At 40.6% G+C, this 20062-nt stretch overlaps 1 protein-coding gene across 1 annotated transcript in view; it reads left to right on the top strand.

Annotated features, from left to right (window-relative positions):
* Positions 1-20062, top strand: part of PLPPR5 (phospholipid phosphatase related 5) — a 322161-nt gene that overhangs the window by 211830 nt on the left and 90269 nt on the right. Inside the window, exons 4-5 of the mRNA XM_030207234.1 lie at positions 8133-8265; positions 18818-19068. Coding sequence (XP_030063094.1) covers positions 8133-8265; positions 18818-19068 — 384 coding nt within the window. The remainder of the gene's footprint in view (positions 1-8132; positions 8266-18817; positions 19069-20062) is intronic.

The raw sequence follows: 20062 nt of genomic DNA, 5'->3' as shown, positions 1-20062 counted from the left end.
ACTTTGAATATCGGGCCCAATAAGTATAAATTCAAAATCAAAAACATAAGACCAATTGAAATAACAAAGCAAATAATAATGCCAAAATATTAATGTATAAGTTAACAATATAATTAAAAATAAAAACAAACAAAACCCCATCACAATCTTCAAAAGAAGCATAGGCGTAGACTGGGGGGGGCGAGGGGGGGCAGTGCCCCCCCAAATGACGCGAGGCGCTGCCGCGCCATTAGTTAAAAAAAAAAAAAAAAGTTTAAAAAAAAAAAAACACATGCAGGCACGCGCTCCTCTCCGTCCGCTTGGCTTCCCTGCCCTCTCTATCTGCGTCCCGCCTTCCTCTGACGTCATTTCCTTTCGGGCGGGACGCAGACAGAGAGGGCAGGGAAGCCAAGCGGACGGAGAGGAGCGTCTCCGTCTACTCCTCTCTCTTCCTCCCTCCCTTCGGCGCAGGCAGCAGTCTTTTCCAGCGTTCCTGGCAGCGGTAGCGTTGTACACGCTGCCTTTGGCTCTGCCCCGAAGCCTTCTCTTCAAGTTCCTGTTCCCGCATAGGTGGGAACAGGAACTTGAAGAGAAGGCTTCCGGGGCAGACCGAAGGCAGCGTGTATATCGCTACAGCTGCCAGGAACGCTGGAAAAGACTGCTGCCTGCGCCGGAGGGAGGGAGGAAGAGAGGGGGTAAACGGAGTCACCATCTTGGACCTCGCGCGGGGGGGAGGGGTGGGGAGCAGAGGGAAGATGGATAGTACTGGGAGGGGTGGGGAGCAGAGGGAAGGAGCAGGAGATGGATGGGACTGGGAGGGTGGGAAGCAGTGGGAAGGAGCAGGAGATGGATGGGACTGGGAGGGTGGGAAGCAGTGGGAAGGAGCAGGAGATGGATGGGACTGGGAGGGGTGGGGAGCAACGGGAAGGAGCAAGAGATGGTTGGGACTGGGAGGGGTGGGGAGCAGAGGGAAGGAGCAGGAGATGGATGGGACTGGGAGGGTGGGAAGCAGTGGGAAGGAGCAGGAGATGGATGGGACTGGGAGGGGTGGGGAGCAGCGGGAAGGAGCAAGAGATGGTTGGGACTGGGAGGGGTGGGGAGCAGAGGAAAGGAGCAAGAGATGGATGGGACTGCGAGGGGTGGGGAGCAGAGGGATGGACCAGGAGATGGATGGGATTTGGAGAGGTCAGGCACAGCAGAGGGAAGGAGCAAGAGATGGATGGGACGGAGGGATGGTGAGCAGAGGGAAGGAACAGAAGATGGATGGGACTGGGAGGGGTGGGGAGCAGAGGGAAGGAGCAAGAGATGGATGGGACTGGGAGGGTGGGGAGCAGAGGGAAGCCTACTGGAAAGAAGACACTGCATAAAACAGAAGACACTGGGATCAAAGCGAATAGAAAAACTACATGATCAGACAACAAAGGTAAATAAAAGTTTATTTTATTCATAATTTATTAATTGAAATGTCAGCTTTTTGAAATGTGCATCTGTGATATTTTGCCTGTAAATTTCATTTCCTTCCTCCATATTAGCATATTCATTTGCATATGTATATATGCAAATGATATGCTAATATGCTCCGCCCATTTTTTGCCCCCCCAAATGAAACAGTCAAACTACGCCTATGAAAAGAAGCATTTAAATAAGAACATTTTAACATAATGACAAAATTGAATATATGTAGAACATCTGCTTATTTCTAATGGAAGAGCATTCCATTCCTGTGCTACCTTATAAGAAAATACTTTGCCAGCCTTCCCTTAGAACACATGTAATTAATTTAAGGTTAAGGTTAAACCCTGTGATTCTATATATCACGCCTTAATTTCCATGCAGAAATCAAAGCATATTGTGTAACGGTGCATGTAACGTAGGGCCCTGTTTACTAAGGTATGCTAGCATTTTTAGCGTGTGCTAACACTAGAGATACCCATGCAAATATATGGGTGTTCTAGCATTAGCATGTGCTAAAAACGCTAGCGCGCCTACAATGCGGTTTAGTAAACAGGGCCCTTAATTGGTTAACTAGCTAATCAGCGCTATCAATTGGATGTTAAATATCAATTATCAGCACTAATTGACATTAATTAAGATTTATGTGCATGACTTGCTAAGTGTATTAACTTGGTATGCTTAAATTCTAAGTTGCCTAGTTGAAAAGGGTGCATGGCCATGGGTAGGGTGCTGGCGTTTTGAAAATCTATGCATTTTATTATAGAATACACCTGCTCTGTGCCTAATTTAGGCATCAGGCAGTGGCGTACCAAGGGGGGGCGGTCCACCCAGGGTGCACGCCGCTGGGGGGGGGGGCTGCCGCGCGTCTGTCGGCAACGCTCATTCCCTGCTCCCTCTGCCCCGGAACAGGTTACTTCCTGTTCCGGGGCAGAGGGAGCAGGGAACGAGCGAAGCCGACAGGCGTGCGGCATCCCCCCAGCAGGTAAAAATGCACCTGGGGGGGGTGTAATTTCGCCGGGGGGAGGTGGCCTTTCGCCTGGGGTGGGGGGGGGCGCGCATCGGCGATCCGCCCCGGGTGTCAGCCACCTTAGGAACGCCACTGGCATCAGGATTTATGCCAAGTAAAACATGGTGTAAATGGCCACAACATTTAGTCACGGGGAGAGGTGCTCAGCATATTCTATGTACTGCGCAGAAGTTTAAGCCTATTCTATAAAATATAAGTGTGCTTCAGAGAATACGTCTAGGTGTACATTTTTTTTCTGCGTGGAATTTTCAGGTGCCATATATAGAATCTAGCCTGAAATGTATTTCTTGCCCTCCTTTAACAACGCAAAGTACAATAAAATATACAGAAAAGTAAAAACATATATACACCAATACACATAAAACACTGATCACACTAAAAGAAGGAAAAGTTATGTCAATTAACATGTGAACATAAAGATTGATTAAGATGCAGAATAGAAACAAAATGCAACAGGTAAAGACGGAACACACCATTGAAAATATTCAATATTAAAAATACAATTTAAAGGTAATCCTAGCTCTTATAAATAACCAGTGTAAGGTAAGGTGAAGCTCTATCAGATTTTTGACATTTGAATATAAATTTGGCTGTGGTATTCTGCAGAACTTGCAATCTAGATAAAAGCTTCATTGGCAACCTCAGATAAAGAATTTTACAATAAACTAAATGTGATCATATCAATGATTGCACCAAAAAGCTAAAGTGCTCCTCCTTTACTGTAAACATTATCTAATTTGGCTGAGCTTTCATATTAAAAAAAATACCTTACTAACAATTGAATTTACTTGAAACTCTGAAAAAAAAGAGTAGAATTCAAAAACAATGCACCAAATCTTTACGCAGTTCTCCAATGGAATATCAATACCCAGAACTGAAGGATTTCCCTTAGGTTTTAATGAAAAAGAATTGCCCAACCAAAACAATTTAGTTTTTATGAATTTAACTTTGAACAGTGAGATGGAATCCAAGACTCTACCAAATCAACAGCTTTAGACAGCAGAGAATAAATCGAAGTAACATCTTCAAAAATAGGAAGTACTAATAAAATGTCAGCATAAGAATAGATATGCACTCAAATGTGGAACAAAAGATCGAACACTGAGTGTCCAATTAATTACCGTTAAAAATAGGAGAGGAAAAGGCCTCAGAAGTATGTGGAATGCAAGCAGTCCTTAAATGCACAAAATACCCCTGATGAAGCCTTGATGTGAAATGGGTTCCCGTTGGGAAGTGCTAAAGAACAGCCAATGAAATAAGTGTGTTGCTTTTATGATTTTGAAAAATAGAAAGTAAAAAATTGAATAGATTGATGGATATAGAATAAGAACAGAGTATATATGGTAAGGAGGGAGAGGTTTTTGTGGCCATTGATTGAAATTTATGCCTGCATGGTGCTGTATGAACAATTGTGTACCGCAAACTTCTGAGGCCTTTTCTTCTACTATTTTTAATGTAGTGAAAGTGATTAACTGGACACTAGGTGTTTGATCTTTTGTTCCACATTTGAGTGCGTACATATTCTTTATCAGTTTTGTGGATTATTCTTCCCCCTTTTTTAATTATATCCATAAAAATAGAAATAAATGCCAATTTCACTTAGACATAGGCCAAAAGGATTCATGAACACATTAAATAAAATAAAGGATAAGAGGGAACCCTTGAGTACTCCACAAATAGCTCACCAAGAAAAGGAGGTGGAGTTAACTCCCTTCGCTCTATGAGATCCTTTTACTAAACTGCGGTAAAAGGAGGCCTGCGCTAGCATCAGCGTGTGTGTTTGACGTGAAGCCCCCTTTTACCGCAGCAAGTAAAAAGCTGTCTTTTTTTTTCTGGACAAAATCCTCTTACCGTGCAGCCATTTCGGGGGAGGGGGAGCATTTACCGCCACCCATTGAAGTGGCGGTAACGGTTCCCATTCTAACCCAGCGATAACCAGGCAGCACATGGTGCTACCCAATTACCACTGGGTAAGCACCAGTGCTACAAAAATAGAAATATTTTCATGTGCAGTGGGGGTGGAAACTACCACTGGGCTCCTGTGGTAGCCCAGCTGTAGTTCCAAATTGGGGTATGGCAAGCCCATTGCCGCACCCCCAAACCTTTAGGAAAAGGGCCACTATGGGCCAGATTCTATATATGGCACCTAGATTTGTGCACAAAGAAGTGGCAACAGAGGAAGGCTAGACAAGCCTGAGGAACAATACAATAAAATTTATTACTCAAAATATGTATAAAGGTGACATAAAAAAAGGTATTTAAAAATACAATTTGTATAAAATCATACACAATGATGTGAATATAAAAGTCCAATCATGTACATACAAATAAATAAATATCAACATTCAAGACTCAATGTTCAAAACTCGACATGGCACTGTATTTGTTGCCTAGATTTGTGTGCCATAATCCTGCACATTCTAAAACTACACGCGTAACTTAATTGGCTCAACAAGGCAATCAGCATTTTAACAGCACTTAACAAGCAATAATGAGAACTACTTGACAATAATTGCAAGTTACGTGTACAACTCAGTAAGTGCATTCAATAATGAACTGCGCCTAAATGGTGAAGCATGCAGTTCAAAATAAATGCATGCAGTTCAAAAGAGGTATGTTTATGAATGTTTCATAGGCATTCAAAAATTTATGCACATAGTTATAGAATATTATGAAATCAATCTAACATGTGATGTCCCTGATTTGAGGGAAGGAGAACATTGGGAACTGTATGGTGAAACGGGTCACCAATCTGGAACACCTGATGATTGTGCCACAGCTGTTTTGATTATTAGTACTGAAGAAGGGCATTTGCAGAATGTGTCATGTGGAGAGGATATTGTGAGAGCATCTGATAGAGAGTGCTTTATTGTTAGATTAGAATGATCCTATATAATAAAAAGCACCTCCAACGTTCTGAAGCTGACTCCGTGGCACTGTGGCAGTGTAGGGTTCGTAAGTCTGTAACTCAGCGTTTCATTGGCTCTCACTGTCCCGTAACATCACAAGAACAAGGAACCAATCAATGGTCTGTAAAAAATGCCCAACCCGCCTGCCCGGTCCGTCATTGCCACCCAGTGATTCTCCTCTCTCCCCTGCCCCCCCCCCCTCCAGGCACCCACCGAGTCTCCATTGCTCCTTTGAAAACCCTGCCTGTCTGTAGCCTTCCCTTCCAGTTCATTCCCTCAGAGTCCTGCCCTCGCGGAAAGAGGAAATGACATCAGAAGGCGGGACTCAGAGGGAACGAACTCGAAGGGAAGGCTACAGATGGACAGGGCTTTCAAAGGAGCAACGGAGACTCGGTGGGTGCCTGGAGGGGGGGGCAGGGGAGAGAGGAGAATCGCTGGGTGGCTACAGGGGGCCAAGGGACAGAGGAGAATTGCTAGGTGGCTGGAGGGGGGCAGGGAAGAGAGGAGAATCGCTGGGTGGCTGGAGGGGGGGCAGGGGAGAGAGGAGAATCGCTGGGTGGCTGGATAGGGGGGGCAGGGGAGAGAAGAGAATCGCTGGGTGCCTGGAGGGGGAGCAGGGGAGAGAGAAGAATCGCTGAGTGGCTGGAGGGGGGGGCAGGGGACAGAGGAGACAGTCTCACTCTCTGTCACACACACACACTCGCACAGTCACTCTCGCTCTCACACACAGTCACTGTCAAACACACTCTGTCAAACATACACACTCCGAGGAAAACCTTGCTAGCGCCCGTTTCATTTCTGTAAGAAACGGGCCTTTTTTACTAGTTTCATAATAAAGATTGTAAATTTTAATGCACACAGTAATGTGTTTGTAGTGTACTTAAAGAAAAAAATAAAAAAATATAGTGTATTAGTCAAGCAGTATTGATACTTTGACACATTGTGACTAATTATTGAGAATGTTCCATTTGCTTACATTTTGTAAAGCATAATAGAAATGCCTATATTAGATTAGATAATAATTTCCCTAATGGGTCAGACCAAATGTCCATCTAGCCCAGTAACCTGTTTCCAACAGTGGCAAGTCCAGATCACAAGTACCCGACAGTTCCGAAAAGCAGTGGCTTTCTTCAGGTCTACTTTAATGATTTATAGACTTTTTCTCCAGGAATTTCTCTAAACATTTTTTTAAATCCAGCTACATTAACTGCTTTTATCACTTGCTCTGGCAATGAGTTCCAGAGCTTAACTATATGCTTCATCTAATAGAGCAAATCATTTTACAACGATGTTCTTTAGGGATATTATATTCTAGATGCCAATTCTGAAGGCAGAATTTAGAAAGAATGAACAAACTGGGATATCCAGGTCAGGATGTGTCAAAGTCCGGTAGCATTTTAGAAAAGGATGTTGACATAGAGCACTTTCTAAAACACATGTAGGAATGGAAGTGTATATGCTTGGTCTACTGTCTTTCTATGCCCCTTATCTTCTCCTTTATTACCAACTCTATGTTCAAGTACTCCTTTATTTTACTAAAATCAGAATGTTTTAAATTCAGCACTTTGAGTTTTGTGTGTCTCCATTCTGCTTTAGGTCTTGAAACCACACCATATGATGATTACTACTGCCCAGATGGGCACTTATCTGGATATTAGATACACTTTCTCCCTTGTGGGCTCCATCACCATTTGTCTGAGCACAGCACCTTAAAATGCATCCATGATCTCTCTACTTCTTTCTGATTCTGCAGATGAGACATTTCAATCCACATCTGGCAGGTTGAAATCTCATAGCAACAGCATGTCCTCATTCATTCCCAACTTTTGGCTATCGATGGTCAGATCTCTGTTCAGTTTCTCTATTTACGTTGGTGGTCTATAGACAACATCTGTACAACACTATTGCACTCTGGATACAGCTGTACATAAATACAAACTAGCCCACCACCTATGAAATCTAAGTGTGATTCATTATATTTTGCTTGAATTCTTGAATGAATTGTGGAGGTGGGGACTGTTTCTTAGGTAGGATGGTTAGGGCTTTTTGTGCTATGATGGTAGGATGAAAGCATTACAAACCTTGAGTCTTGACCACGGTCATGTGTAATGTGCTGTACACTGAGCACAAATCTCACTATTATTATTAAAGGGATGTTTTAATAAAAATGATAGATGAAAATAGGTTTCTTGTAAATATATGGTTTTGAAAGATTAAGAAACCAAAGACAGTTTAAAACCCCGGATATTATAATTTTGGAACCAAGTGAAAAGTGCCAGATTTGATTCCAGTTTCAGTCTTTAATAGCATCAAAGATAATTTTTTTTCTTCAGAAGTTCTTCAAACTGGAGATCGACCCTGTATTTCTATTTTTCTTTTACATATTGCGAATTGAATGAATAAAAGGGGAGGGTAAGTTAGTATTAACTTGTAGCTGTCAAGTAGCTATCCTGTATCAGTCAAATAGCAGGTGTGTCTTAGAATACATTCATCAATGTCAATTGAATATGCCAGAGCCACAAGTAGAATAAAAAGTAAATATATAATTAGAAAACCACCTTCCAACAACCATCCCCACTGCACATATCGATTTAAGGTAGAGGTATACTGCATAAATCAGTGTCAAGTTAGCTTGTCTTATTTCATAGAATGTTATGAAACATTGCATTATTAATGAAAAATGGCAGTTTGGACTTGACAGTATTTTATCTGCATTGTATTTGTACTTACAAAATTTTAATTTTCCACTTTTTTTTCTCAAGATAATCGTGGGGGAAACTGTAGTGTTTTGCCTACAGGTGGCCACGAAAGATTTTGAAAACCAGGAAAAAACTATTTTAACTGGAGACTGTTGTTATATAAACCCATTGGTGAGAAGAACGGTCCGATTTCTTGGTAAGAGTGCATCTTATAACATACTTTATAATAGTAGTTCTCAACATTGTCTCAAGCATAGGCAGATATGTGGTTTGAAAAAGTATGATAGTGTGTAACATTTATTGAAAGAATTACACTGGCTTCCTGTAAATTTAAGAATACAATTTAAAATGATTTGTATGGTATATAAATCATTGTATGGCAAGTGTTCCGACAAATTGATTAATTATTTGAATTTTCCTGCTTCCATTATTTTGGCAAGGTCAGAACATTGTTTGAAGCCTAATTATCCTACTTTTAAGTGTGTTGTAAAAAAATAAATTCTGGAATCTTTTTCGTATCAGGGGGTTAAATTGTGGAATAATATACCTTTAATTATTAGGAGACTATTGGGCTCATTTTTGAAAGAGAAGGACGCCCATCTTTCGACACAAATCGGTAGATGGACATCCTTCTTCCTGGGTCATCCAAATTGGTATAATCGAAAGCTGATTTTGGACGTTCCCAACTGCACTCCGTCGCAGGGATGGCCAAAGTTTACGGGAGCATGTCAGAGGCGTAGCAAAGGCGGTACTTGGGCGTACCTAACACTTGGACGTCCTTGACCCATAATCGAAAAAAAGAAGGACATCCCTGATGAGCACTTGGATGGTTGTTGTCCTGGCATGTCAGGGTGACCAGTGCACTAGAAATGCTGGCTCCTCCCACGACTAAATGGCTTGCATTTGGTCGGTTCTGAGATGGATGTCCTTGGTTTCGATTATCGCCGAAAATCAGAACCGTCCATGTCTAGGGACAACCAAATTTAAGGATTTGGACGTACCTGACGGTATTTTCGAAATGAAAGATGATGTCAATCTTGTTTCAAAAATACGGGTTTCCTCGCCCCTGGATTGGGATGTTTTGCGAGGACGTCCAAATCAATACTTGGACGTCCCTTTCAAAAATGCCCCTCCACAGCTTTACTATACTTTTAGAAGAGTATTAAAAACATTGCTGTTTAGTGAAAATGGTATCTATAAGACTAAATGAGATTAAGAGTTAAAATTACACTTATTAACTTTATTGTATTCTTCCTTGATTGAAGGAATCTAGGGTGTCTTTTACTAAGGTGTGCTAACGTTTTTATTGTGTGCTAATATTTAGGGTACACTAAATGTTTGAGATGTCCATATATTCCTATGGACGTCTCTAATGTTTAACTGACCCTAAATATTAGCATGCACTAAATACGCTAGCACGCCTTAGTAGTAGAAGTCCCTAACATGTTCTCTGCTTAGAATCTTTTTGAATATAGTGGAATATAAGAATATATATAGTATAGTACTTTCACTGCACAGCCTTCATAGTATGTAAAATGTTCTCATACATATTCATTATTGATATCCTGAATACCTGACTGGCAAGAAGGTTCTTGGGGTTGGGTTGAGATTCAATGCTTTATTTTAAATTGGCTGAAAACAATTCAACATTTTCCAGAGCTAATTATAAATATTATAGCTCAGTGTAATAGTAGCTTTGTTGGCACTGGAAAATATGTAATCCTCCCTGTATTCAAAGCTATTTAAATGTCCAGGAGAGGCTCTGGCCTGTTTAAATTGCTTTCTGGGGCTAACTGTGAACACACAGTGGCACTTAAACAGATCGTGCCACTGAATATCCATAGTTGGTGCATAGGCCAGAACCAGTTAATTTGTGGGTGTTCCTGGGGGTGGAGTCACCACCTATGTGGTTGATATTCAGCACTTAACTTCATAAGATTGCCATATAAATTGAGCCACTTATCTTTATGTAGTTCAGCTTATGCAGTTAAGTGCTAAATATTGTACTTAATCACAACAGTGTTATCCGGCTGCATATGCCTTGATATTCAGTGTGGGGCCTGTACATGGCCCAGCATTGACTATCTGGTGGCCAAAAACATGGTGACTGCCACCAGATATTGGCTGGAATTCTTTCAAGAGGGGGATACCTTTCATTGAACTAATATGACTGTTATATATATAGATGTTGTACCAAGTAAGCCTTTAATCCACTTTTCAGATATGAAGGCCTACTTTTCTGGATTTCCCACTGGCTATTGGTCTTTTTCGCACAGCGGCTGGGGCAGGGGCATAGCCAGACCTCAACGTTTGGGAAGTCCGGAGCCCAAAGTGTGGGTGGGGCACAGTTTGGCCCACATCCCTGCCGCAACCCCTGCCACACTGCAACCCCTCATACCTTGGCTAGCGGGAGTCCTCAATCCCCGTCAGCTGAAGCCTTTCTCCATTGCTGTTCTCTATGCATTGCCTGCGGTTTTAGTGAAACTGTGCATGCCTTACCAATCTGATAGAAGTTTTTGATGGTTGATTTAGGGTTCATTTCAGAAATGCTATTTCACATGTAAAGCTTTTTTTTAACATGTGGAAAAGAGGGCTTTTCTAAAATGGTATGAAAATAATGTGCATACTTATATACATGTTGCACATAGGTAGTAGAGACATGGAGTTGGGAAGGAGTTGTGATGTATCTGTACTTTATTACGCACATGCAAACACACATAGGACTAAATTATTTAAATGGTGCCCAAATGTGGGCACAAAAAAAGACCACTAAACGGCGCTCAAAGATGGATGCCATTTATAGAATAGCGCTTAGCTCTGGGATCTGCGCCCAATATTAGGTGTGAGAATTTATACCAACTGAAACCTTGTATAAACCCTCCTGCCTAAGTTAGGTGCAGATCTGCCTTATTCTATAACACTGTGCACAAATTCTAGGAATGCCCCTGACCCGCCCATGCCTATCCTATGGCCACACCCCTTTTCAGATCTGCCAGTAAATTTTTCACACTCATCTTTCTAGAATACTGACTACAAAGATGCATGCATAAATTCTTATTGTTGCCAATTAGCACCAGTAATTGACTGTTAGTGTCCAATTATTACCAATTAACTACTCATTTGTCAATTAAGTTGTGCACAATTTTGTGCACCATATATAGACTCCGGGTGATATAAGAATTCTATAATATGGATGATTGAATTTATATGCCTCTTGCACATGTAAATGTCTAGAATTTGCATAAGTTTACACTTAGCCATAAATAAAAATAAATCAAAACAGAGAAAAGAAAATATCTTTTTTATTAGACTGACTTAATACATTTTTTGATTAGCTTTCGAAGGTAACCGTTCTTCTTCAGCATCTGGCTTGTTTCTCCAATATATTCTCCTATATTGGAGAAACAAGCCAGATGCTAAAGACAAGATTTAATTTACATAAACATCATATGAAAAATGCCAGTGCCAGCCAGGATGTCACGCTTGTGGGACGGCACTTTACAAAACCAGAATACTGTATCAGTGATTTCATAGTAAGAATCCTGAACTTTAAAACAATACAGGAACATAAGGCCTTTGAAGTCAGAATGATCAAATATTTTGACACCCACCAGATAGGATTTAACAAAGATCTGGGTTTTCTAGCCCATTATAAACCATAAAAATGTACTGCTTTGTTTGTCACCCTCCTGTCTCCTTGCAAATCTCCCTGTCTCTCACCTATCCACCCCCATCCTGTTAGACCGCCATTGAAATGCTTTGATGTTTCACTTATATATACTAGGTATTAAACTATAGATCTCATCAGGAGGTGATCATCCTCTTACTTACATGTAAAAATTATAACAAAAAATGATAAGGGGATCTATAATGAAAAGCATGAAAATGTCTCAATTATAGAGAGGAAAAGGCCTCGAGAAGCCCCCAGCAAAAACATTGCTGTTAGGGGCTGGACTTCGTCATCATCGGCCCAAAAACCTACTTTAAATATTGTTCTTTCTTCTTTCTTTTTAATTTTTTATTTTATCTCATTCAAAATGTAAAAATTTGACAAAAACCGGATTGCACTTAACTTTGTCTGGTATCGTATCGTGCGGATCCTTCTAACACATCGGCCACGACCAACGATGGCCGCCGTTTCGTGGACCTGCTTCAGGGTCTATGGTCCATGTGTTACCTCCATGGGTTGGCTGGTCTCCTCCTCTCCACCACCAGAAGGCCTTTTCCTCTCTATAATTGAGACATTTTCATGCTTTTCATTATAGATCCCCTTATCATTTTTCCGATCTGACGAAGCGTGGACCTTAACGACACCTAATTTTGGGCACCATTTACTAAATCTGGCCCATAATGCATAAAGTCCCAAAAAGCACACAGGCAAGCGGTCTGCAAGATCCAGAACAGCAGAAAAGAAAAGCAGATCCACATGGTAAAATAAAATTTACTCAATGCAGATACATAAAATCAGCATACAGCTTCCTCTAACTTCCCAAAATGGCCATGTTTCACCCTCTCAAGGGCTGCGTCAGAGGCTTAACATGAAACAGTGTAACACAAAGAATAAGGCTCACAAGCAGTGAGCTGTCTTTCCCAAGCACCTGCAATCTGACACACAAGCTGCTCACAAATGCAAGTTACTAAAACTGAACAGCCTGTGTGTCAGGCTGCAGGTGCTTGGGAAAGACAGCTCACTGCTTGTAAGCCTTATTCTTTATGCTACACTGTTTCATTGGTTTTGTTGTTGTTTTATTAAACTTTATTATAAATTGAAAAACCGGTTAAACAAAGTTGAGCAATGCAAAAAGAAAAAACACAATTGTGAATATATGCACGGGTCATGCTAGACAAATGTTATACCATCACTCTTTGGCACAAAGCTGTTTTAAGAAACCTGACCCTGTCTAAAGATGCTCAACTCCCTCCCTATGAACCCCCCCCCCACCCTCCCCTACCATAAGTCCTTGAGGCCTTCAGTCCAATATAACCTAAGATGGGTCTCAGTCATGATGTGCTTCTCTGCATGTAGAGTATGGTTCCCAAGTTGTATGGAAGTTCCGCAATTTGTTGCACTGGATAGCTGTCAGTTTAAACAGTATTACAGTAATCCAATCATGAGATAACAAACATATATATCAAAGTATGGAGTACAGAGAAATCCAAATGATTGGAAATTGATTGTAGATATAGAAGACAGCTCCTTCTATATCTACAATCAATTTATAGTTATTTGGATTTCTCTGTACTCCATACTTTGATATATACGTTTGTTATCTCACGATTGGATTACTGTAATACTGTTTATGCTGGTATCACTTCTCATCAGATATGCCATTTATAGGCCTTTGTAATGCTGCTGCTCGTTTTCTGTGTCAGGCGTGCAGGTATGATTCGGTGTCTCTCTTGCAGATCAAACTACATTAGTTTCCTGGCAGTTATCATATTTGGTTTAAAACTCTGTTTTGTTCATAAGACTCTTCATATGGGTTCACCTTCTTATCTTTCTTCTTTAATTATTTCTTATACTCCTAGTCATTCTCTTCACTCTCTTGATTCACATCATTTAATGCTTCCTTTCCCAAAACAGGCCCATTATGAGTCCATTAGGCCAGTGATTTTCAACCTTTTTCATCTTGCAGCACACGTAAATATACAAAAATTGTCAAGACACACCACTGGAATCTGACCCATACCTGCCCATCCTTGCTAAGATCCATTTCATCCCCACCCATTCCTGCAAGTAATCTCCTCCATCCCCACCCATACCTGTAACCTTCAGAAGTAGTTATTTAATTTAATTACGCTACTGAAATACATTAGAGCACCAATATACCTGCTACTGGGAAACTGGAAAAAGATGGACTGTTACAGATTCTTACACAGACACCACATGCCAGCAGAATCTTTCACCTCAGCTGCAGATGCAGAACATGACTCTCACCTGATTCAAAATAGGGAACCAGACTCTGCATGTTGTGCAACACCAGAGAAGTAGAAAGAAATACATGTCCTCCTGCACCGTGCAAACTAAAGCTGACAGATGGAAATTCTCAACACCAACTTAATTCAATCACTAAACTGAAAATAAAATCATTTGTCCTACCTTCGTAGTCTGATGATTTTCTTATTCCAATCATCTTGTTCTCAATCTGGTTCTGCTTCCCTCTGTCTATGCTCTTTACTCTGTTTCCAGGCCCTCTTCTCCAATTGCTATTTCTTTTCTCATCTCCTGCTCTATGTCCGTTTGGCACTGATCTCTCATGTTCTGCTTTCTTCAATTTCTCTGCCTTCTTCTCAAATCTATCTTGTTTTCCCTCTTCCTTTCGTGTGCAGCCTGTCTTCTCTCTTCTCTTTCTTCATGTGCTACCTGTCTCCCCTCTTCTCCTCCTTTCCCTTCATGTGCAGCCTGTCTTCCTTCTTCCCCTCCCTTTATTTTCAACCTGTCTCCCCTCTTCCTTCCCTTCCATTTATGTTCAGCCTGTCTTGTCTCTTCCCTTCCCTTCTCTTTATGTGTAGCATGTCTTCCCTTTTCCCTTCCCTATATGTGCAATATTTCATTCATTTTCCTCTGTGGTATTGTCTCTCCTCCTCACCTCTGTTTCCTCTCATGGGCCCAATATCTTTTCCTACCTTCCTCCTCCCATCCCTCAGGCCTCTCTCTCCTCTCTGCCTTGATTCTACAAACTTTGTGGCTTCTAGCAGCTATTAGAACAGGCCTTCCACTGGCCATCTGGAGGTTTTCCCCTCTTCTGCATCCCATGTGGCAAAAGGAAGTCGTGCCAGAAGAAAGGACCCCAGGGCTGGCCAGAGGAAGGCCTGTTCTAATAGCTGCTGGCAACTGCAAAGTTTGTAGAATTGTGGCAGCAAGGAGAGAGACCCGAGAGGTGGGAGGAGGAAGCTAGTGAGGTGACACCTATGACCTGGATGGGGATTCCTGCGAGATCCCCACAGACTCTGCAGCACACCTGGTGAGCAGCCAGGGCACATCAGTTGAAAAACACTGCACTAGACATTTGGCCTTCTACTTCCTTGCACCAAAATTTTGGAATGATTTATCCCCTTTTCTAAGATCCAAACTGTCAATTCCAAAATTTAAGTTCCAGCTTAAATCTCATTTTTTGGGCAAGCATTCAGGGTTTCACTTTAGGAATCTACTCCAGGTGATTCAGTCCTCTATGCAGCAATGGGTGGTGTATGCTTATTGTGGCTATTTGTCTCTCTTGTACAATGGAAAGCAATGAAGAGCAGAGAAACAAGTGAGAGAGGACGTAGAGTGTAAGACATGAAACAGAAACATTTAAAGCACCTCCTTCCAGTGCGAAACATCACCCGATAAAACTAGACAGAAAAGACTAAAGTGAATGTGGATATGTAGAATATTATACTGCAGCTATATGCAACATATTATATCAGGTTAATCCTATTTAAAATTATGAGCGGGTAATGGTGATGAACAGTTGATTAATGTAAACTACAGTCTGAGTCCTGATTAGTCTCTGTCTAAATTATTTACAAGTCCTGTCTGACTTAATATAGTGACAGCTAAGCTACAAAACCAAGATCTTCAGAATTAGAGTCAGTACAGAAGGTTTTGCAGTTCAAATGTGTTTCATTGGTATGGGGATATGGTTGGCATTCTATAAAGAAGAATTATTTTAGTTTTATTGTTTTCTGCTTGATATTTTTACTACATTGAAACTGCAGGTATTAAATGTTGACTTTAAATCCTGGCAGACGTTTCTTGACATTAACGCAGATGTTGCAATTGCCAATACACTATAAAAGGAGGCTGAGAACAATTGAAGTTCTTCTGAAAGAGGAAAAAAAAACATTTTATTCCTGTTATTAATCACAGTATTTAACTCCCTAGATTCTAAACAGGTCAAAGTGAAAGTCAGTCAATCACCTTTTTAAAAAATATCCAGAGACTGATTACCATAATCCACAAAGCTGCAATAAGTTTTCCAGCACTTTTCACCACCCAAAATGTTCTGGTTCATTGTGGCTGAGTAATAAATAAAAATGTAGGTTGTTATAGTAGTCATTATTGGTTTAAATACTTTATATATGAGATGCTTACTTAGACGCCCTTTTACTAAGTAGTAGAAAAATCTGAGTTTAGTACATCTTAATACTGGACTTTCCTGTGCTAAGTCCATTTTTACCATATCTCAAAAAAGGTATTTTTTTTTGGGGGGGGGGGGGTCCTGTGCTACCTTTTTCATTAGCATGTGAGGCTTGCAAAAATATTAATGTGGGAGAACTTAGCACCTCCTATTTAGGAGATGCTAACCCCCCTGGTTCTATAAAAGTTGCCAAAATAGTGTGCACAAATTTAGGTATATGACTGATTTGTGCATGTAATTTAATAGAATAACAAGCCAATTAGTGCCAATAATTGGCTATTTAACAAGTAATTATTGGTATTAATTAGATTTAATTGAAACGTATGTATATACATTTAGCTGTGGAAATGGGAGGGACCTGTGTTTTGGGGCAGATCGGGGGCATGGTTTTGAGTTACACATGTAATTATAGAATACAAGCTCTCTGTGCATAAATTTAGTCATGGGCATTTGCAGCACATTTTCATTGGTGCAAATGGCGGCACCAAAATTTACCTCTCGGCTTAAGCGTTATTCTATAAACTGCACTGAACTTTAGGTATGGCTTATAGAATACCGTTTAAGTGTTTGTTTTCAATGCCAGTTTTCTAGGTGCCATTTATAGAGTTCATCCCCAAGTGCTCCCATGTTAACGCCACATGTTAATGTGAACAGGTTAGCTGGTTAGCACTTCCATGTCCATGCCACACCCCCTCACAAAAAATGTCAAAAAAATAAATAGTGCACAATTAGCATATGCAAACCGGAAAACTACTACAAAACACTTTAGTGCGCCCTACGATACTAGTTTAGATTTTATAGTTTATTGAAAACTTTCTATACCACCTTTCCAGAACGGGTCAAAGCCATGTACAGACTAAAAATGTTTAAGAAAGGAACACCATTATCAATAGTAAAGAAGACAAAGACAAAAGAGCATTCAGTACATTAATAAAATAAAGTTAAAAACATATATGTTAATATAGATAAATAGATTAATGAAACTTCAGACCGCTCAAAACACGACAGCTAGGCTTATATTTGGAAAAACGCGATTTGAAAGTGCAAAACCCCTCCATGAAAAATTACACTGGCTCCCAATCAAAGAACGCATTGCCTTCAAAATCTGCACCATGGTTCACAAAATTATCTACGGCGAAGCGCCTGGATACATGACAGACTTAATCGACTTACCAACCAGAAACGCATTCCGATTTAACACGAACATATCTAAATCTACACTACCCAAGCTGTAAAAAGGACTTAAATACAAATCTACCTACGCATCCAGCTTTTCCTACATAAGCACACAACTGTGGAACGCGCTACCAAAAGCCTTGAAAACGACGTACGACCACCTAAACCTCCGGAAAATACTAAAAACCACCCTATTTAAAAAGGCATACCCTCCCGATCCAACTTAAATGCCTGACCTTGGCTACACAAGAAAACTAAAGCACGTAATGAACATAACTCTACTCTTCCACTCTACGATTCTTATTGTGGCTCTGCCATATGAACTTCATCTTACCACAACATCACATTGTATTTGTTCACAACAGAATCTGTAAACGCCTTTCCGGTACTATGTAAGCCACATTGAGCCTGCAAATAGGTGGGAACATGTAGGATACAAATGTAACAAATAAATAAATTAAATAAATAAATAATAAACCAGACACTCAAATAAGCAGCAAACTGTTACTCCTTAGCCCATTAGTGTCCAATGTAACATATTGATTTGTTTCAATATTGGAACATTGGGCACTAATGGATTAACAAACCATTGTCCCAGGTACTATTGACCCTGGGAAGAAAAAAAAAAAGTTTCTTCAAAGAAAAAGATTTTTTAAAGCAGTCTAAATGATTTAAAGAGCTGATTTGGATAAAGGGAGAACCAAACGGTGGACGTCAAAGGAGCAAAGCTGCCTAGAATGGGTATATGACGAAAATCAGGTTTGAGGGATAAGACGGGACACCCCGGTGGAGTGCCTTAAAAGCTAGGCACAGAACCTTAAAATTAATGTGTAAACAGGGAGCCAATGAAAGGACTGTAAAAAAGGTGAGCAACAGTCAAATCAGGAAACATCATAGAGAAATCTAGCTGTCATGTTGTACAATAATATTTATTGTCCAATTGAGGGAGACCTGCATAGACTGCATTACAGTAGTCCATGTGAGAAACTACAAAAAAGCATGAATTAGCATGTGCATTGCTGGAGGGGGGGGGGGGGTCTAAATATTTTTATGGCACACTAATCCAGTGTTAGGGCTTAGTGTACCATAGTAAAAGGGCCCCTTTGAATGATGTTCATTGCTTCCTGTCAAAATAGTATTAACCAGAGATCCTTGGTGCAATTGACATATTTGAAATTATTGCAAAATTTGAATGCTTTTGAATATAAGGTTGGATCTGTAAAGATTAATTCAGTCTGGATTGAAGAAGGTCCAAGGTTATTTTATTCCAATCACAGCCTGTCCTGCTTCAATTCTGATGAGCCACCCATAACCGTAGCTCCACACCAAATCAAATTCAGTTTAGATTTAATCTAAATCAATTTACCTAGGCCTCATATGTGCACCTTATAGAATCTATAGCCCTTCCTCTAAGCTCTAAACAGAAACTAACACTGTTTTTTATTTCAGGAATTTATACATTTGGACTCTTTGCCACTGATATCTTTGTAAATGCTGGACAAGTCGTGACAGGAAATCTGGCACCGCATTTTCTTACAGTTTGTAAACCCAATTACACGGCACTTGGCTGTCAGCAGATTACACAGTTCATCACTGAAGCACAGGCTTGTACTGGCAACCCAGATATTATCATCAGAGCTAGGAAATCATTTCCATCCAAAGAAGCAGCTCTGAGTGTGTATGCAGCAATGTACCTGGCGGTAAGCAGATCGGGCTATTTGTGACATTGATTTGTGACATTGCATTATCTGTTGTAGAATGCAGCAGTTTACTGCACCTGTGAAATAGCTACATATGTTTCTTGAAAAACAATGAGAATGATCATTTGCAACATGTACCATGGATTTCTTACAAAAGACTATTTTCACCTTATCTGTTAATAGCGGTTGTTTTATAAGCTCAATATAAGCTCAATATATAAAAAGAGTAGCTCTGGGGTGTAAGTGCCACACAAGTTTTGCAGCAGGGCTGTATGATTCTGAGCTAAGTTCAGGGGGGGGGGGGAGGGAGTTGTTACTAAGCTGCAATAACATATCACAGTCTACCACAGCTAAATTTACTGCAGGGGTCACTAACCTGTGGTAACTCAGTCTCACAGGTTAGTAACTCCCGCAGTATGGGGCCCTTTTACGAAGGAACGGTAGCCGTACTTCTGCATCACAGTGCACCAAATCGGTCCTACTGCCGGGCTCCTGCAGGAGCCCGGCGGTAGTTCCGGCTTCCAGAACGTGGTGATTAAATACATAAGTACATAAGTGCTTTTGTATTTTCTAGCGCAGAGGACATGCACAGCAGTAATCAGGCAGCACTGTGGCTGCTCAGTTATTGCCGGGCTACCACCGGATAAAAGTACCCACAGACCCTTGCTACAGTGCATACTAATTTTCAATTGCTCAACCCAACTGTATTTAGAGCACTTGCAGTTACTCTACCAAAGGCACACGTCAGCTGGGCCATTGTAAGAAGGTATGAGACAAGATACCGGGATTCATGTGTATGTTTTAGAGTAGTTATTAGATGGGCAGAACTCAGCAGGGAGGATCCATTCAGGTGTAATAATCACAAATCCAAAATATTGTCATGTAGCATTAAATGCTGTTTTCAAAAGAAAAATGACTTTGCTTTTATTATTTCTATGTTTAGTAGGCAGACTGAATTTATATACAACTAAAAATCTTCTTAAATGTTAATACA

The sequence above is a fragment of the Microcaecilia unicolor genome, chromosome 6 (assembly GCF_901765095.1).
Source record: "Microcaecilia unicolor chromosome 6, aMicUni1.1, whole genome shotgun sequence".
Taxonomy (NCBI): domain Eukaryota; kingdom Metazoa; phylum Chordata; class Amphibia; order Gymnophiona; family Siphonopidae; genus Microcaecilia; species Microcaecilia unicolor.
Note: the sequence above shows the minus strand (reverse complement) of the source record. Positions and strands in the feature narration are given on the sequence as shown.